This window comes from Coregonus clupeaformis, chromosome 17 (genome assembly GCF_020615455.1).
Source record: "Coregonus clupeaformis isolate EN_2021a chromosome 17, ASM2061545v1, whole genome shotgun sequence".
In the NCBI taxonomy this organism is placed as follows: Eukaryota; Metazoa; Chordata; class Actinopteri; order Salmoniformes; family Salmonidae; genus Coregonus; species Coregonus clupeaformis.
Window position 1 is genome coordinate 50,281,203 of NC_059208.1, and position 17,617 is coordinate 50,298,819.

The 17,617-nt window shown below is 41.7% G+C and overlaps 1 protein-coding gene across 5 annotated transcripts; it reads left to right on the forward strand.

Annotated features, from left to right (window-relative positions):
* The first annotated feature begins 349 nt into the window (after nucleotides 1–349).
* Nucleotides 350–9,335, forward strand: LOC121585663 (oxidoreductase NAD-binding domain-containing protein 1-like). Of its 5 annotated transcripts, none has more exons than XM_041901985.1 (8): nucleotides 350–442; nucleotides 792–952; nucleotides 1,332–1,416; nucleotides 1,666–1,769; nucleotides 6,875–7,016; nucleotides 7,586–7,831; nucleotides 8,431–8,539; nucleotides 8,819–9,335. In XM_041901985.1, the coding sequence occupies exons 2-8, from the start codon at nucleotides 843–845 to the stop codon at nucleotides 8,974–8,976; spliced, it is 954 nt and encodes a 317-aa protein (XP_041757919.1). In that variant the 5' UTR covers nucleotides 350–442; nucleotides 792–842; the 3' UTR covers nucleotides 8,977–9,335. The 5 variants fall into 5 exon arrangements, with proteins under 5 accessions (XP_041757919.1, XP_041757920.1, XP_041757922.1 ...); XM_041901986.1 differs by having other exon boundaries at nucleotides 1,353–1,416; XM_041901988.2 differs by lacking the exons at nucleotides 350–442; nucleotides 792–952 and adding an exon at nucleotides 1,040–1,219.
* The last annotated feature ends 8,282 nt before the right edge of the window (nucleotides 9,336–17,617 follow it).

A 17,617-nucleotide genomic window follows, 5' to 3' on the forward strand; every position in this document is an offset into this window, starting at 1 on the left:
TAACCACATTAATGTTGGACTGTTTAGTCCTCTTGGTTCTGTTACATTGCTTTTTCCCAGGTTTGTTATTCATCTTGTAGATTTGAGTCCCCACCTTCCTTTGAATTCTGTGGAAAGACCAGTTGGGATAAGGTGACAACACAATTTGTCATCCCTGGATTGAGGTACATTTTACAAACCATTTCTTGCGCTGGCTCCTTAGTGTCTTAATCTAAACATGAAGCCTGTCCGACCCAAGTGCAGCTGTAAGGAAGCCTAGGGTCGGAATCTATTCTGGCTAGGAACAATGTTGAATGTGGCTTGCGCAGTCTCCGCGAAAATATGAGCACACGAAAGAGCGTGCCGTCAATCACTTCCGGGGTCAACAAATCTTCTACAGGAAGGTTATCTAACTAACTTGTACAATGAAGAAGATCATATAAAACAAATTCTCATCACATTGGTAAGACTTTGTTTTCAGAGAGACTAGCTAGCTATATTCCGTAGGGAATGCATTCAAGACTAAGCAACGTTACGATAGCTGTTTGCTGTAATGTGAGAGGGCATAGGGTTGTGTAATTGGACTGACTGAGTTAGCCATGCTATGGTTTTCTCTGGTTTGAAAACGCTGTGGTTGCACAGTTGGTTATCGTGCTAGTTATATCAGACATAAATGTTGAGATGCCGGGTGACAAGAAAGAGACTGTCACCTGCTTGCTGTAATCTGTCAATCTGGTTTATACCACCTATAACTGGCCATCACAACAGCACCAACCAACACCACATTTCTCCCATCCTCTCTTTTGCAATAGGTTTCCTCTATAAAGTTAAGGTGAAGTGACATCCTATCGCACCAGAGCGCAATGAGCGTCCCATGTATACTGTCCACCGCTGCTCGAAGCGTCACATTGCAGGGGGCGTCCGGTGTTCTGCTACGCCGGTTCCGTGTATTGTGCCCTTGTTCGATCACAAGGTGAGTTGAGTTCCATCTCGAATATGTCGAGTATTGTTGAGGTCAGGTGGCCGTTCACCCCTGTCATTGTTGCGGGGTCAGGAGAGGGCAGGCTGGGACTGATTGTCCGGCTACTACACTTTTGCCACTTATTTTCCAGCACCAAAGCTTCCATACACCCAGAACTACTCACCTGTTTTTAGATTATGATTTACTTAAAGTTTGTTGGACCCAACTGACAATAGGTAAAAGTCAATTTACCGTTTGTGTTTTGACATCCGCACACAGGTAAGACTGCAGTCTCTTTATAGGGGCCATTGAGGTTATAGCCTTAGATAACCTTTGAGGTGATCAGCTTGGCTACATTATTTTCTGGTACAGACATGTTCAAATGAAGTAGGCATTTTTGTTGTCTTTTCAGGAAAATGTCATCCAGAAGACAAATGGACCATCTAGAGAGGACAGCCAGCAACTACAGACAAGATGTGAGTGACCACCCAGCTGTGTTCATACTGTAGCAACAAAACTAGCTTATGCAAACCAAAACTGAAAACAGTTTTGGGCAACATTCTGTGTTTTATCACGAGTCTGTCAATTGCTGAGACAGTTTTCCTTGTCTGTTTATGCTATAGGTTAGTAGTGTACGGAGTCTTAACTATTACCACAGTTTACAATTGTTCATATTCATGATTGATTGACAGGTTATTTAATTAGTAAAGTGTGTTTGTGTCCAGGGTGTATATCCGGCACGGGTATGTGGCATCATGGACGAGTCTGAGACAGTGAAACGCCTCCGGCTAGCTGTCCATCCAGACTTCACTTTCAGAGCTGGCCAGTGGTGAGTAGTACAGTACTCTCATTTGTTTGGCTACATTCATAGCTCATTATAAGGATTCTGAATACAGCATTTACACCAATGGCTTTGGGGAGAGGCTGCTTACACCTATCCAATCCTTTCAGATCTGCAGAAGTGCGAAGGGGTAGGTATGGGTAGATACTAGGGCTGCAACAGTACACGTATTCGTACCAAACCGTCCGGTACGTGGACCTCGGTTCGGTCCGTACTTTGATCCCGAATTAATACATTATAAAAAAATATATATATAAAAATGATCAAAAATAACACTAGGGCTGTGCTATGCCTACACTGCATTGTATGCCATTGCTTTGTGAGTAAATCTGAGCTGAAAAAACATTGTAGGCTATTCCGTTAAAACAACTACAGCCTATGCGCACGTTGTAATAAAAATTATAATCTTAACTGGTGGATTTCAAACTATCCTTTTGTGAAGCGCAACCGGGAACTCTGTAGATGGCGAATGGTGGGATCGATAAACCAGAATTGGAGGATCCTCCATCGTTTAAATCTCCAGTTTGGGAACATTTTGGCTTCACAGTCGATTACAACGGCGATGGACAGAGAGTTGTGGATAAAACGTTTTATAGTATGTTCTCCACTGCTCAACGAGGAAAGCCTATGCAGAGTGGCCAATCACAAGTCATCAAAGCGCCACTACAGACATAGAGCCTCCTTATATGGCAAAGCAAATTAGGAGATTATCTAATCAATGGAAAATTGAATTAAAATGATGGAATTCAAAGATAAATGAGAAGTATATGCTACAACGAACAAGAGCCAACAGGTAGGCTGCTATTTAATAATCTGAATGGAGGTGTTATTTGTAACTGTAGGACAGGAAGAAAGCGCATGCAGACTCAATTAGCCCGGCTAGCTAATTTAGATCGCCATCTTAGCCAACTAGCTTCTATCGGTTTGTTACAGTCAAGACAGGTACTACGTAATCATATTGGATGATAAATAACCTAGCTATGACAAGCTAGAAGTTAGTCTACTAGCGCAAATCGTCTCGTTTGGTTGCTGCCTCGCTCACAGTACACACCGCAAGGTCGCTCCTCCGCCTGCTGTCGCTCGCACTGTATCAGCTCTGGCTAATAAAATAGCTTACAAATTGACTTTTCTGCTGCTTTCCTCACTCGAATTCAACCACATCTATACGGAACTGGTCGTCTTCGGGTCCGTTTGTAACGGGTCTCTATATTGAAAAATGTATTTATGCATATTTGGGAAAGCCCCAGGTCCATTTAGGAATGGGTCCAATTTTTTAGACCTCTACTTGAGGCCCAACATAACAATCCCTGTCACAACAGACAATGCCAGGAACATTGTGAATGATGTCACAGAAACTGGACTTGGGCCACAAATAGGGTGCTTTTTAATATAGCGTATTTTGCCTAATAAACAAAAATTAACTACAGTAACTGTTGGAATTTTATTTTTGCTGTACCTTAACCGAACCCGAGACCCCAAAACCGCAATATGTACCAAACCATGGGTTTGGTGAACCTTTACACCCCTAGTAGATACCAATGATTTATATATAATAATAATAATATAATAATATGCCATTTAGCAGACACTTTTATCCAAAGCGACTTAGTCATGTGTGCATACATTTTTTCGTATGGGTGGTCCCGGGGATGGAACCCACTACCCTGGCGTTACAAGCGCCGTGCTCTACCAGCTGAGCTACAGAGGACCACTAGATGACTGATGGGGAGTGCTGTGTTGAAGCCACCTTGCCTCCATCTTGGCACTCTCCCACCATTGTAAAACATATTTTGGAAGCTACAGAAATACATGTATTAATGTCTACATTTGTTTTTGCCACGTTTATTCTATTACAGACACCTTAATGCATACTTTTAAATTATATTATGTGACCTAAACATAAAAATGAAAAAATATATACACTGAACAAAAATATAAATGCAATATGCAACAATTTCAAAGATTTTAGGTAATTGAGGTAATCAGGTAATTGAAATAAATAAATTAGGCCCTAATCTATGGATTTCACATGACTGGGAATACAGATATGCATCTGTTGGTCACAGATACCTTAAAAAAAAAAAAAAGTAGGGCCTGTGGAATGTTGTCCCACTCCTCAATGGATGTGCGAAGTTGCTGGATATTGGCGGGAACTGGAACACGCTGTCGATCCAGAGCATTCCGAACATGCTCAATGGGTGACATGTCTGGTGAGTATGCAGGCCATGGAAGAACAGCTTCCAGGAATGGTGTACAGATCCTTGCGGCCGTGGCCGTGCATTATCATTCTGAAACATGAGGTGATGTGGCAGATGAATGGCATGACAATGGCCTCAGGATCTTGTCACGGTATCTCTGTGCATTAAAATTGCCATAGATAAAATGCAATTGTGTTCGTTGTCCGTAGCTTATGCCTGCACATACCATAACCCCACCGCCACCATGGAGCACTCTGTTCACAACATTGACATCAGCAAACTGCTAGCCCACACAACACCATACATGCTGTCTGCCATCTGCCCGGTACAGTTGAAACTGGGATTCATCCGTGAAGAGCACACTTCTCCACTGTGCCAGTGACCATCAAAGCATTTGCCCACTGATAGCCCTGGCTATCCTCAGGCTGAGGGGCTGCTGGGAGAGAGCATGGCCAAGTTCGGACGAGAGATAGGAGAGGACACCAACTTTGGTGGTGTGGTTACACGTGGTCTGCGGTTGTGAGGCCGGTTGGACGTACTGCCAAATTCTCTAAAACGACGTTGGTAGAGCTGGGCTTATGGTAGAGAAATTAAGATTCAATTCTCTGGCAACAGCTCTGGTGGACATTCCTGCAGTCAGCTTGCCAATTGCACACTCCCTCAAAAGTTAAGACATCTGTGGCATTGTGTTGTGTGACAAAACTGCACATTTTAGAGTGGCCTTTTATTTTCCCCAGCACAAAGTGCACCTGTGTAATGATCATGCTGTGTGATCAGCTTCTTGATATGCCACACCTGTCAGGTGGATGGATTATTTTGGCAAAGGAGAAATGCTCACTAACAGGGATGTAAACAACATTTGAGAAGCTTTTTGTGCATGTGGAACATTTCTGGGATCTTTTATTTCAGCTCATGAAATATGGGACCAACACTTTACATGTTGCGTTTATATTTTTGTTAAGAGTAAAAACATTTTACGTAAAGTATAATTTGTAGAGATTATTAATATTACTGTCCCCACTACAACAACCAAAAATAATTAAATACATGTAATTTTGTCCTTGAAACATTTAATTGAAATACTGTAGAATTCCATTCATTCCTATGGAGGACTGCTCCTACTGGGGAGTGCCAATATGGCCGACCGGTGGCTTCAAAGCCTCTCAATGGCCAATACATAGCATCAGCAATCCAGGGTTTGTATACATCATTGATAGAGAGGGTATTTGGGGGGGGCGTTGTCATATATTATTATTATTATTTTATTTTTTATTTTTTTACATATAGTCAGGAGCACACTCCAACACTCAGACATAATTTACAAACAAAGCATTTGTATTTAGTGATCCCGCCAGATCAGATGCAGTAGTTATGACCAGGGATGTTCTCTTGATAAGTGAGTGAATTGGACCATTTTCCTGTCAAAATGTAACAAGTACTTTTGGGTGTCAGGGAAAATGTATGGAGTAAAAAGTACATTATTCTCTTTAGGAATGTAGTGAAGTAAAAGTAGTCAAAAATAGAAATAAATAGTAAGATACCCCAAATAACTACTTAAGTAGTACTTTAAAGTATTTTTACTTAAGTACTTTACACCACTGCCAATAAACCACATCAACAGAGGTACAGTTTTTTGGACAAAAGGACCACAGGGCCATAGTTTATTATCTGACATAGGCTGCTGTCAATCATCACGCACAGTGAGAGAAATGACATTCTGTATTCTGTCCAGCTCTTGAACAATTATTTTATAAGGACTTTAATACCTTTACCAGGCACAAGAGGGAAATGTTGCACTGAATCTCTGTGGGTATCTTTATGCTATACAGTTACATTTAGTGTTGCTCTTCCCTGCTACTCTTTCCCAGGTCATTGTGGTGTGTATTGGTTTTCTCAATCAACCCCCCCCCCCCCCGGTTAAAATAAAGGTAAATTAATAAGTTGATAATTTAAAAGATTAATAGATATGGCAACGGCAGGAAGCATTTGGAGGGATTTCAAACTTGTGAGGTTATTTTAGACCCAGTAACAGGCATTAGTATTGTAGCTAAAAGCACACATACATAAACATGTTTAATTTATGTAATGGAAAAGTACATTCATTTCTGTAACTGTAAATATCAATCACATTTATTTTGAAAGCCTTTTTACATCAGCGGATGTCACAAAGTCCTCAAATAGAACCTAGCCTTAAACCCCAAACATCCCCTTACATTTTACATTTTAGTCATTTAGCAGACGCTCTTATCCAGAGCGACTTACATTTAGTGAGTGCAAGACATTTCATGTCTTGCAACTCTGAGGTCCATACTGCAGGTGGGCGTTTGTGTTGTGTATAAACAGTAGGGGCCGGTGAGTTGGACACCGGCGTTCAGTAATGAATGTAAAAAGATGTAAATGCATTTGTTACAGCACCTCCAGTCCATATGACCGGAGGAAGATGTTATTCCTATTCTAATAGGTGGGTAGGAGTAGTGGGAGAAACGGTGTGTGTGTGTGTGTGTCTCAGTTCATGTGTCAGAGAGATAGGGAGACTGGGGGAGATGCAGGGAGGGAGATGGAGAGGGAGACTGGGAGATGGAGAGAGATAAAGGGAGGGAGATGGAGAGAGAGAGGTAGTTAGTATTGCCTTCTTGATGTTTTCTTTTCTTTTCTTTTAAGACTTTTTTTGGGGGAAAATTCAGCCATTACATTTTCTTTGGTGTGTATGTAAATAAACAGATGTAAAAGTAGAGACGTCAAGGACACATTCTGTACATTTAAGATTTAATGTGGATCAGCGCTAGGCTATTGGACACATTTCCGTTAGACCATTTCTGTAATTTACTACTTTTAATTTGTATTTATTGCTGTCCATTTGAGTGTGTGCTCTTTTTCCCTACTGTGTGTGTGTAGGGTGGACTTCTTTATCCCTGGTATGGAGAAGGTAGGAGGATTCTCTGTGTGTTCCAGTCCAGGTCTGCTGCAGAGAGAGGGTGTCATCGAGCTAGCTGTCAAATACACACAACATCCCCCTGCACACTGGATACACACCAAGGTGTGTGTGTGTGTATTGAAATGAAAATGTTCACTTGTCGGTAGTGCCTCAAAGTCAATCAATAGCTTTCTCAGTCTTTCTGCTGGTCACTATATTTGTTAATTGCTGTCTGTCTATAGGTTGTATTGTATGTCTGATTTCATCCAGTAGCTGTGTCTTCTCTGTGCAGTAAGCTGTGTGTGACTGTGGTTGGAGACTGCACTCAGCTCTGGGATCGTTTGATGAGCCTGCTGTTTGATAACTCTTTTGACCGTGATAACAGATAAAGCAGAGAGGGGTGTGTATAAAGACGGAGGGAAACGTGGGAGGGAATTTGCTGCTGTTGTCTTCAAAAGAACCCCCCCTACCAGCTATAAGATCTCTCTCTCCCATTGTTTGTGTAACAGCGTCTGTTCAGAACGCTGCAGTTATTTTTTTATCTCTGAAAGAGACTTTTTCTCCACAATAGGGAACAGAAAGCAGATCATTCTCATACCTGAGCTATTTATCAAATTAATTACTCTCCTTCTTGATCTCTCCCTATTCTCTGCTCTCTCCCTCCCCCTCTCTCGCTCCCCCCCCCCACACAGTGCACCGTGGACTCCCATGTAGCGATGCGTGTGGGCGGAAACTTCTTCTTTGACCCCCTGCCCTCTGACCCCGCTGTCGACCTGTTGTTGGTGGCTGGGGGCGTGGGCATTAACCCTCTATACTCCATCCTGCTCCACGCCACTGACCTGCTACGACAGTACCCCGCTAATGCAGGGAGGGGCTACCACGTAGGCTCTACCCACCTCTGCTACAGTGCCAAGAACACACAGGAGCTGCTCTTCAAGGTGTGTTTGAGAGTGAGTGAGAGAGAGAGGACATGGTGTGTGTGTTGTGAGTGTGGTTGCAAGTATTTGTATCAGTATATATTTGTATCAGGATGTATGGCCTTTTCTCATTTGGGCAAAAGTCTGTACTTCACCATCTCTCCTCCGTCCTTTCTCCTCCGTGACCCGGAAACCGATAAGTGGTTGAGGAGATGTCAATTCATTAGTAGGCGAACAGAAGTGTCCTTCTTGGAAGATTTTTAAAATCTGTTGTAGGAGGAGAAAAGCATACATGCATTTAAAAACAATATGCTACTTATTATTTTATCTATAAAATGTATTTGTTTTAATTACTTTACACATTTAATTTGGGATCCAACCCTGTAAACGTAATTTGCCTGATGACGTGTGAGTGGAGAAGGAGTCTCATTTCACACAAGCGCATTTTCGTCCACGTTCCCCCTCCTCGCCGGCTCGCCTCGATTAACTTTGACCTTTTTCAAAAGGAGGCGAGAGAGGACGGAGGAGAAGACTTAAGCACATCTGATTGAGAAAAGGCCTGTGTGTTTTGGAATAAGACCAATAATTGTTCCTCCCTGTCCCTGCTCTTCTTCTCTCAGAAAACCATCATAGACGTGTGTAAGGAATTCCCAGAGAAATTCTCCTGTGACTTCCACGTCACTGCACAGACCGCAGACATCGACCAAGAACTCCAACCGTACATGAACCGTAAGTACCACAGAATGACCTTAACACAACCACAAATGTTTACTGATATAATCTACAACGGGTTGGTATACTTTGTGGCTTTGAAATGATCTATAGTTTAACTGGATATGCTTCCAATGGTTGCAAAACAGATACATTCTTAATGAATTTAAATGGATGCTAATCCACCAAATGACAGTGCTGGTATGAAAGTGGTTTTAGGTACTTTCTTATGTATATTTTTCATGTCTTGTTTTTTTAAACAACACTTCTAATAAATGTTGATTTGATCTTCCCCAGGTGGAAGGCTATCAGAGGGGGGGTTGCGTCGTCACGTCGACCCTAACACCACTCTGTGTTACCTATGTGGCCCTCCACCCATGATAGAGAGCATGGTCCAGACCCTGCTCAGCCTAGGCCTATCCCGGAACAGGATACTGTTTGAGAAGTGGTGGTAGTGTGTACTAGAAACAGACCTCTTCATCATCACTCACCCCGGCCTAACTATCCACTGCTGCATCACTGGCTAGTGGATATGGTATATCAATGGTGCTAGGACCCCCACCACAATATGAGGACCCACCCTGCTCTCTCCTCCAGTGCCTTGGAGATCAGACCAAGCACCTGCCAACATTACCATGGCAACATTTCTTGGGCCATTGGACCATATTTGTCCGCAGCTGCACACATCATTTTATTTATTTTACCTCACCTGAACATGTCTCTACTAGGGCTGTGGAGGTCAGCCGGTGATTGTCAAGCAAATAACTGCCCGTCTCACGATAATTTACCGTTAATTAACATAAACATATTTAGCATCTCCTGGCTTCCACTCATAGCCTACAAACCACTGATGCAGACCTTTGGTCTGAAAGTCTAATAAATCAATTTAATATAGCCTACACCATCACAATAAATCCAATATCTATTTTAGACAGGTCTAAAGAAACATGATATGAAGAAAATGTAGTCTATTTCAGAAGAACAGAATAGCATACTCTGAGTTGTCCATATGTTAGGTCCTGATCTGGCTATGCCATATGGCTGTGGGCTACACTAGTTCATTTAGCAAACAAGATTTGCTTAGAATTCCGTGGCATTATTTTATAAAATGAAGAATACAATTGAACATATTCTTTCTATTTTATTCAGCTATTTTCTCGAAACGATTTGAGGGAGTGCGAACATGCGGCTATTCTGTGTTGAGCGGTTAACAAAGAAACAGGTACTCCTATATGCTTAATTTAGAGTTATTTATGCAACTTTAGTTGTGATACAAAAGTTGGCCTATATGTTTTGATTTTTAATACATTCTAAGGCTGCATGATGCGACTAATGATGATTTGAAAAAAGTTGCATGAGCTCTGCTTTGTTTTTTGCGCAGGCTGTACACACTTCATCAGTCTCTCATTCACAATTTGACAAGCTCTTGATAATGCCTTGAATTTCCTGGTCTAATCCCCTTTGTGTGGCCGTAATGCCCCCTAACAAAATCCATGCTTTTTGCGGCCAGTGGCCGTTGTGCCCTTGGGCTGACTATAATAATAATAATTCCCTTCTCCTGGCTGCATGCGCCGAAGCACCTCTTACTTACATGGCTGTCTCAGATATCTAAATTCTTATTAGCCAATGCCCGTCACGTGATCGGGTCCTTCTCACAGGCATCTCATGTCCTTCTCACAGGTTACAAGTGAAGACAGACACATTGGGGACACAACTGCGCGCGTCCTTATCAAATTCCGAGGCGCATATTGTTGGGTGAACTGTCCACATTTACTTTTCGTCAGCCAACAAGATGAGTAAGCATAACAAACAGCAAAAGCACTAGCCTATGTCAGTCTATTATCCCTCATAGTACAGAAGTTGACATATTATATTGGTCAACTTGTCCTTCTGTTCGAGATAAATATTCCAAACATTCTGGGACAGTTGTGGGATCCCAAATTAATACAACCACTAGCATCAAAAACCTTTTAAAATCAGTGAGGCTGATGCAACAGATCAGAATGTTTAGCTTAACATTTTGATAAACTATTAGGCTATTTCTTCACATTATAAGCGCAGCAATGTGCACACGGCAGTAGGCTATAAGCGCAAATGTTCCAAAATGCAATCAATTAGCGGGAAAACACCATTCTCAAAAGTGACCGCAAATGCGATTATGCATCTGATGCTTTATTATAAAGGTGCATTTTGTGGTGAAAATGATCTTCCCTAAACTTGAAACTCACGCACTACCTATGTATGCCAGTTAGGCTCTACACCCGTTGTAAAGCGGATTAATGTGCTTAATTTTAAGAAGTTATTTGGCCACTTTAGTTGTGATACAAACCTTATGAAAACATATAGGCCTATGGGCTAGGCTACATGAGGTGTGCGACTATAATTTGAAAAAGGAATGCGCTGTTTCTTGCCTTACTGCACACAAGCTTGGAATCATTCACAACTGATAGGCTAATATTGTCACCCATCAGACTATTCTTGATTTAATCTGGTCTTTACATATACTAAATAACATGTGTGAAATTTGTTTTGATTTAGAATGGACCATTAACATGCACCTGTCTCGAAACTGGCAAAAAAATTTATAATACATTTAATCTATGCACTTAAATAGTGCATGGAGGACGCTTTTCCTGTGGTTCATTTTCATGCCAGCCAGGTAGGCTATACTCCTGTTGTAAAGAGAAGCAATGTGCTAAATATTAGAAATAAATATAGTAGGCCTAGCCCATAGAAAGCTGATGGGATCCTCCTCTTTTTAAGAGGCCATCAAAACTGTTTTCTCAGCAATTGCATAGCCTAAAGAAATGTTGCACAACATGAGCACATGGGCTCTCATTAAGTGTTTGATAAAATGTTCCAGTACGTTGCGTTGATGTCAGTGATTAGAGGGACAATAAAGCGCAGAGTACCAGGTGGTTAGCAAGTTTGGTAGGCTACCAATGAGCATCAGAGATTGGAGAAGCCTAGTTACTGTGACTAAACAGTCACATGAAATTTGACTGCGGTCATGACTCATGACCACTGGTGTGGCGGATTTTGGTTTGATTTGATTTGAATACGGTCACCGTAACAGCCCTAGTCTCTACCAGGTACTGACTTGAACAACTGGCTTGACTCGGGTCCAACTTTAACAAATGAACGCACAACTGAACTCATCTTTCTTTACCATGAATATTCACTTGACTCAGGTGTTCATCAAATGCAATGAATATCAGTTGTACAAGGCTCATTGCACTGAGCCTGACCTCTGACCTGTGTGAAGTGCAGTATATAATGTATATAAAGCTTTCCTGATGGTGCACATTGCCCAGTGGAGAAACATACTCAAACTGTTCTCACTTGTTTTCTGACTGACTTTTATTATTTATGAAAATAAATCATTTTATTCAGTGGATATAGTTTGAGGAAATAATGTGTATGTGCAATTCTGTACAGTATAATTATTTGATATAAATATTTTTTCTTGCAGTAGAAATTATTTATAAAGGAATTCGTTTTTCAAACAAGACCCAGCCTAGTCTGGCTAACACCAGCTCTCAAAGTCTTCCTGACTGTAGTCAAGTGGGTCGAGTCAGCCAGGCTAGATCCAACCACCCATCAAAACCCCTGTTTATACCTGGTGATAACATGTTTCCTGTGTCCTGATCTTTTCCACATTCTGATTGTGCCCACATTTTTAGATGTTTAAATGATTACATTTGATTCTTCCTGGGCATCTCTGGAGGTAGTTGGGGACGATTTGATGGGTTAGATGAAAGCTCAGTGGGCAGATCTTCGAATGACAGGTCAGTTGATGGAGATTACGTGAGTCAAATAAAATAAACCCTTTCAGAGAGGTTAAACACGGGTTGCGACCAGCAAGGTTGCCAGGTCGAATCCCAATGCGACTTGTTCTCCAACCCTACACAACTAATCACATTTTAGTGACTTACTGAAGAGCTTCAAATATGTGAAAAACAAGTGTGGTGCCCCCCCCCCACCCACCACTACTGGCGCAGTGGACTAGGCACTGGGGATGGGGACCAGAAAGTCCCAGGTTCTAATCTTTGATGCCCCTTTTCAAAAAATTGTATATTTATAGCCCTGGTTACACCTTGCATTAAGATGTGGTTTTCGTTATCTGATCAAGGTGGTCCAATCACTATCAGGGACAATGATAATGTGGACAAGCTCAGGACACATTGTTAGCACCAGATATAAAGGGGCTAGAGAGAACATCACACCAGCGAGTGTATTTATAGAAAGTGAAAAAACTATGCAGACCTTAACACATCTCTCCCACACATCCTGGCAAGTGTCCCCTTATCCCATCTCTCTCTTTCGCTCACTTACACACACATCACGGCTTCTTATATAATAATAATATGCCATTTAGCAGACGCTTTTATCCAAAGCGACTTACAGTCATGTATGCATACATTTTTACGTATGGGTGGTCCCGGGGATCGAACCCACTACCCTGGCGTTACAAGCGCCATGCTCTACCAATTGAGCTACAGAGGACCAATCTTCCAATCATCACATACCAATCCAGGCCTGAAATCACACACATCTCACAAATGAGTTTGCATATACAGGGGCGGAGGGGATCTCCCATGGTGCACTGTAATAGAACCTCCTGGTGGTCCATGTCCACTGAAATATACAGACTTAAGAGTTGAAATAAAAGAAAACATATTGTTTTGAGAGCTGTTTATTCCTTTTGTTTGTCTGTAATAAAGAATGCATCTTAAATGGCACCCTATTCCCTATGTAGTGCACTATATAGGGAATAGGGTGCCATTTGGGACATTACCACACTTGTTTACCACATCACTCAGACAACAGGAAGGGGACTATGGTGCTGTACAAATATTCCTAAAATGTATTCCATAAATCCCTTCTGTAAAGTATAATCACTGACCTAACATAACATGATAGGTGAAAGCTATACAATGGAATCATGACTTACACCTAACCAATCATTACATTTACATTTTAATCATTTAGCAGACGCTTTATTCAGAGCGACTTACAGGAGCAATTAGGGTTAAGTGCAATCATGATAAATGAAGGGGAAAAGGAAGGATACATTTTTAAGTATTCACACAGGGCCATAGTCCTTGATGCGAAATGGGTTAAATAAAGGTGTAGAGTATCTACTTAAATGTACAGTATTCTATGATACATGGCAAATAGACGCTGACCTCTGACCTACATTATCTGCGTATTGTCATCGGCCCAAAGCAGATGCATAACTGTACAAAAGCATCTCCACATATTTGCAAACAATGCCTACTAGGCTAGTACATTACAACACTCCAGGGTGAAGTTTCCCTTAGGTACAGATCTAGGACCCTCCCTCATCCTAACCATAACCATTTGTGGGGGAAATGCAAAACTGCCCCAAGATCAGCGTCTAGGGGCCCCTTCACCCTACTCCAAACGACAACATCTGAGGCCAGACGGTGAAATGTGTGCCTTGAAGGCTGATTGAAGCCGTTACACATTGGCAGCAGTCCATATCCATATGAATATACACAAATCCATTTATATATATATATATATAAAAACTCAGCAAAAAAAGAAACGTCCTCTCACTGTCAACTGCGTTTATTTTCAGCAAACTTAACATGTGTAAATATTTGTATGAACATAACAAGATTCAACAACTGAGACATAAACTGAACAAGTTCCACAGACATGTGACTAACAGAAATTGAATAATGTGTCCCTGAACAAAGGGGAGGTCAAAATCAAAAGTAACAGTCAGTATCTGGTGTGGCCACTAGCTGCATTAAGTACTGCAGTGCATCTCCTCCTCGTGGACTGCACCTGATTTGCCAGTTCTTGCTGTGAGATGTTACCCCACTCTTCCACCAAGGCACGGTGTAACGCTCATTCCTTCGACGATAAACGCGAATCTGACCATCACCCCTGTTGAGACAAAACCACGACTCGTCAGTGAAGAGCACTTTATGCCAGTCCTGTCTGGTCCAGCGACGGTGGTTTTGTGGCCATAGGCAACATTGTTGCCGGTGATGTCTGGTGAGGACATGCCTTACAACAGGCCTACAAGCCCTCAGTCCAGCCTCTCTCAGCCTATTGCGGACAGTCTGAGCACTGATGGAGGGATTGTGCTGTTGTTGTTGCCATCCTGTACCTGTCCCGCAGGTGTGATGTTCGGATGTACCAATCCTGTGCAGGTGTTGTTACACGTGGTCTGCCACTGAAAGGACGATCAGCTGTCCGTCCTGTCTCCCTGTAGCGCTTCCTTAGGTGTCTCACAGTACTGACACTGCAATTTATTGCCCTGGCCACATCTGCAGTCCTCATGCCTCCTTGCAGCATGCCTAAGGCATATTCACGCAGATGACCAGGGACCCTGGGCATCTTTCTTTTGGTGTTTTTCAGAGTCAGTAGAAAGGCCTCTTTAGTGTCCGAAGTTTTCATAACTGTGACCTTAATTGCCTACCGTCTGTAAGCTGTTAGTGTCTTAACGACCGTTCCACAGGTGCATGTTCATTAATTGTTTATGGTTAATTGAACAAGCATGGGAAACAGTATTTAAACCTTTACAATGAAGATCTGTGAAGTTATTTGGATTTTTACTAATTATCTTTGAAAGACAGTGAAAAGGGATTTCTTTTTTTGCTGAGTTTATATATATATATATATATATATATATATATATATATATATATATATATATATACACACACTACCAGTCAAAAGTTTGGACACACCTACTCATTCAAGGGTTTTTCTTTATTTTTACAATTTTTTTACATTGTAGAATAATAGTGAAGACATCAAAACTATGAAATAACACATATGGAATCATGTAGTACCCAAAGAAGTGTTAAACAAATCAAGATATATTTTATATTTGAGATTCTTCAAATAGCCACCCTTTGCCTTGATGACAGCTTTGCACACTCTTGGCATTCTCTCAACCAGCTTCATGAGGTAGTCACCTGGAATGCATTTCAATTAACAGGTGTGCCTTTAAAGTTAATTTGTGGAATTTCTTCCCTTCTTAATGCATTTGAGACAATCAGTTGTGTTGTGACAAGGTGGGGGGTATACAGAAGATAGCCCTATTTGGTAAAAGACCAAGTCCATATTATGGCAAGAAAAGCTCAAATAAGTAAAGACAAATGACAGTCCATCATTACTTTAAGACATGACGGTCAGTCAATATGGAACATTTCAAGAACTTTGAAAGTTTCTTCAAGTGCAGTCGCAAAAACCATCAAGAGCTATGATGAAACTGGCTCTCATGAGGACCGCCACAGGAATGGAAGACCCAGAGTTACCTCTGCTGCAGAGGATAAGTTCATTAGAGTTACCAGCCTCAGAAATTGAAGCCCAAATAAATGCTTCACAGAGTTCAAGTCATAGACACATCTCAACATCAACTGTTCAGAGGGGACTGTGTGAATCAGGCCTTCATGGTCGAATTGCTGCAACGAAACCACTACTAAAGGACACCAATAAGAAGAAGAGACCTGCTTTGGCCAAGAAACACGAGCAATGGACATTAGACTGGTGGAAATTTGTCCTTTGGTCTGGAGTCCAAATTGGAGATTTTTGGATCCAACCACTGTGTCTTTGTGAGATGCGGTGTGGGTGAACGCATGTGTAGTTCCCACCGTAAAGCATGGAGGAGGAGGTGTGATGGTGTGGGGGTGCTTTGCAGGTGACACTGTCTGTGATTTATTTAAAATTCAAGGCGCAATTAACCAGCATGGCTACCACAGCATTCTGCAGCGATACGCCATCCCATCTGGTTTGGGCTTAGTGGGACTATCATTTGTTTTTCAACAGGACAATGACCCAACACACCTCCAGGCTGTGTAAGGGCTATTTGACCAAGAAGGAGAGTGATGGAGTGCTGCATCAGATGACCTGGCCTCCACAAAAGTTTGGACACACCTACTCATTCAAGGGTTTTTCTTAATTTTTTACTATTTTGTACATTGTAGAATAATAGTGAAGACATCACAACTATGAAATAACACATATGGAATCATGTAGTAACCAAAAAAGTGTTAAACAAATGTAAATATGTTTTATAGATGAGATTGTTCAAAGTAGCCACCCTTTGCCTTGATGACAGCTTTACACACTCTTGGCATTCTCTCAACCAGCTTCACCTGGAATGCTTTTCCAACAGTCTTGAAGGGGTTCCCACATATGCTGAGCACTTGTTGGCTGCTTTTCCTTCACTCTGCGGTCCAACTCATCCCAAACCATCTCAATTGGGTTGAGGTCGGGTGATTGTGGAGGCCAGGTCATCTGATGCAGCACTCCATCACTCTCCTTCTTGGTCAAATAGCCCTTATACAGCCTGGAGGTGTGTTGGGAACATTGTCCTGTTGAAAAACAAATGATAGTCCCACTAAGCCCAAACCAGATGGGATGGCATATCGCTGCAGAATGCTGTGGTAGCCATGCTGGTTAAGTGTGCATTGAATTCTAAATAAATCACTGACAGTGTCACCAGCAAAGCACCCCCACACCATCACACCTCCTCCTCTAATGAACTTATCCTCTGCAGCAGAGGTAACTCTGGGTCTTCCTTTCCTGTGGCGGTCCTCATGAGAGCCAGTTTCATCATAGCGCTTGATGGTTTTTGCGACTGCACTTCAAGAAACCTTCAAAGTTCTTGAAATGTTCCAGATTGACTGACCTTCATGTCTCAATGTAATGATGGACTGTCATTTCTCTTTGTTTATTTGAGCTGTTCTTGCCATAATATGGACTTGGTCATTTAACCAAATAGGGCTATCTTCTGTATACCACCCCTACCTTGTCACAACACAACTGATTGGCTCAAACACATTAAGATGGAAAGAAATTCCACAAATTAACAAGGCACACCAGTTAATTTAAATGCATTCCAGGTGACTACCTCATGAAGCTGGTTGAGAGAATGGCAAGAGTGTGTAAAGCTGTCATCAAGGCAAAGGGTGGCTACTTATAATATATTTGGATTTGTTTAACACTTTTTTGGTTACTACATGATTCCATATGTGTTATTTCATAGTTTTGATGTCTTCACTATTATTCTACAAAAAATAGTAAAAATAAAGAAAAACCCTTGAACGA

Bases quoted from the DNA above. Each gene is read 5' to 3' on its own strand.
- LOC121585663 (XM_041901985.1), top strand. From the start codon at position 843: ATGAGCGTCCCATGTATACTGTCCACCGCTGCTCGAAGCGTCACATTG. The intron at 1,770-6,874 runs GTGAGTAGTACA...GTGTGTGTGTAG, and splicing joins ACTTTCAGAGCTGGCCAGTG to GGTGGACTTCTTTATCCCTG. The intron at 8,540-8,818 runs GTAAGTACCACA...GATCTTCCCCAG, and splicing joins ACTCCAACCGTACATGAACC to GTGGAAGGCTATCAGAGGGG.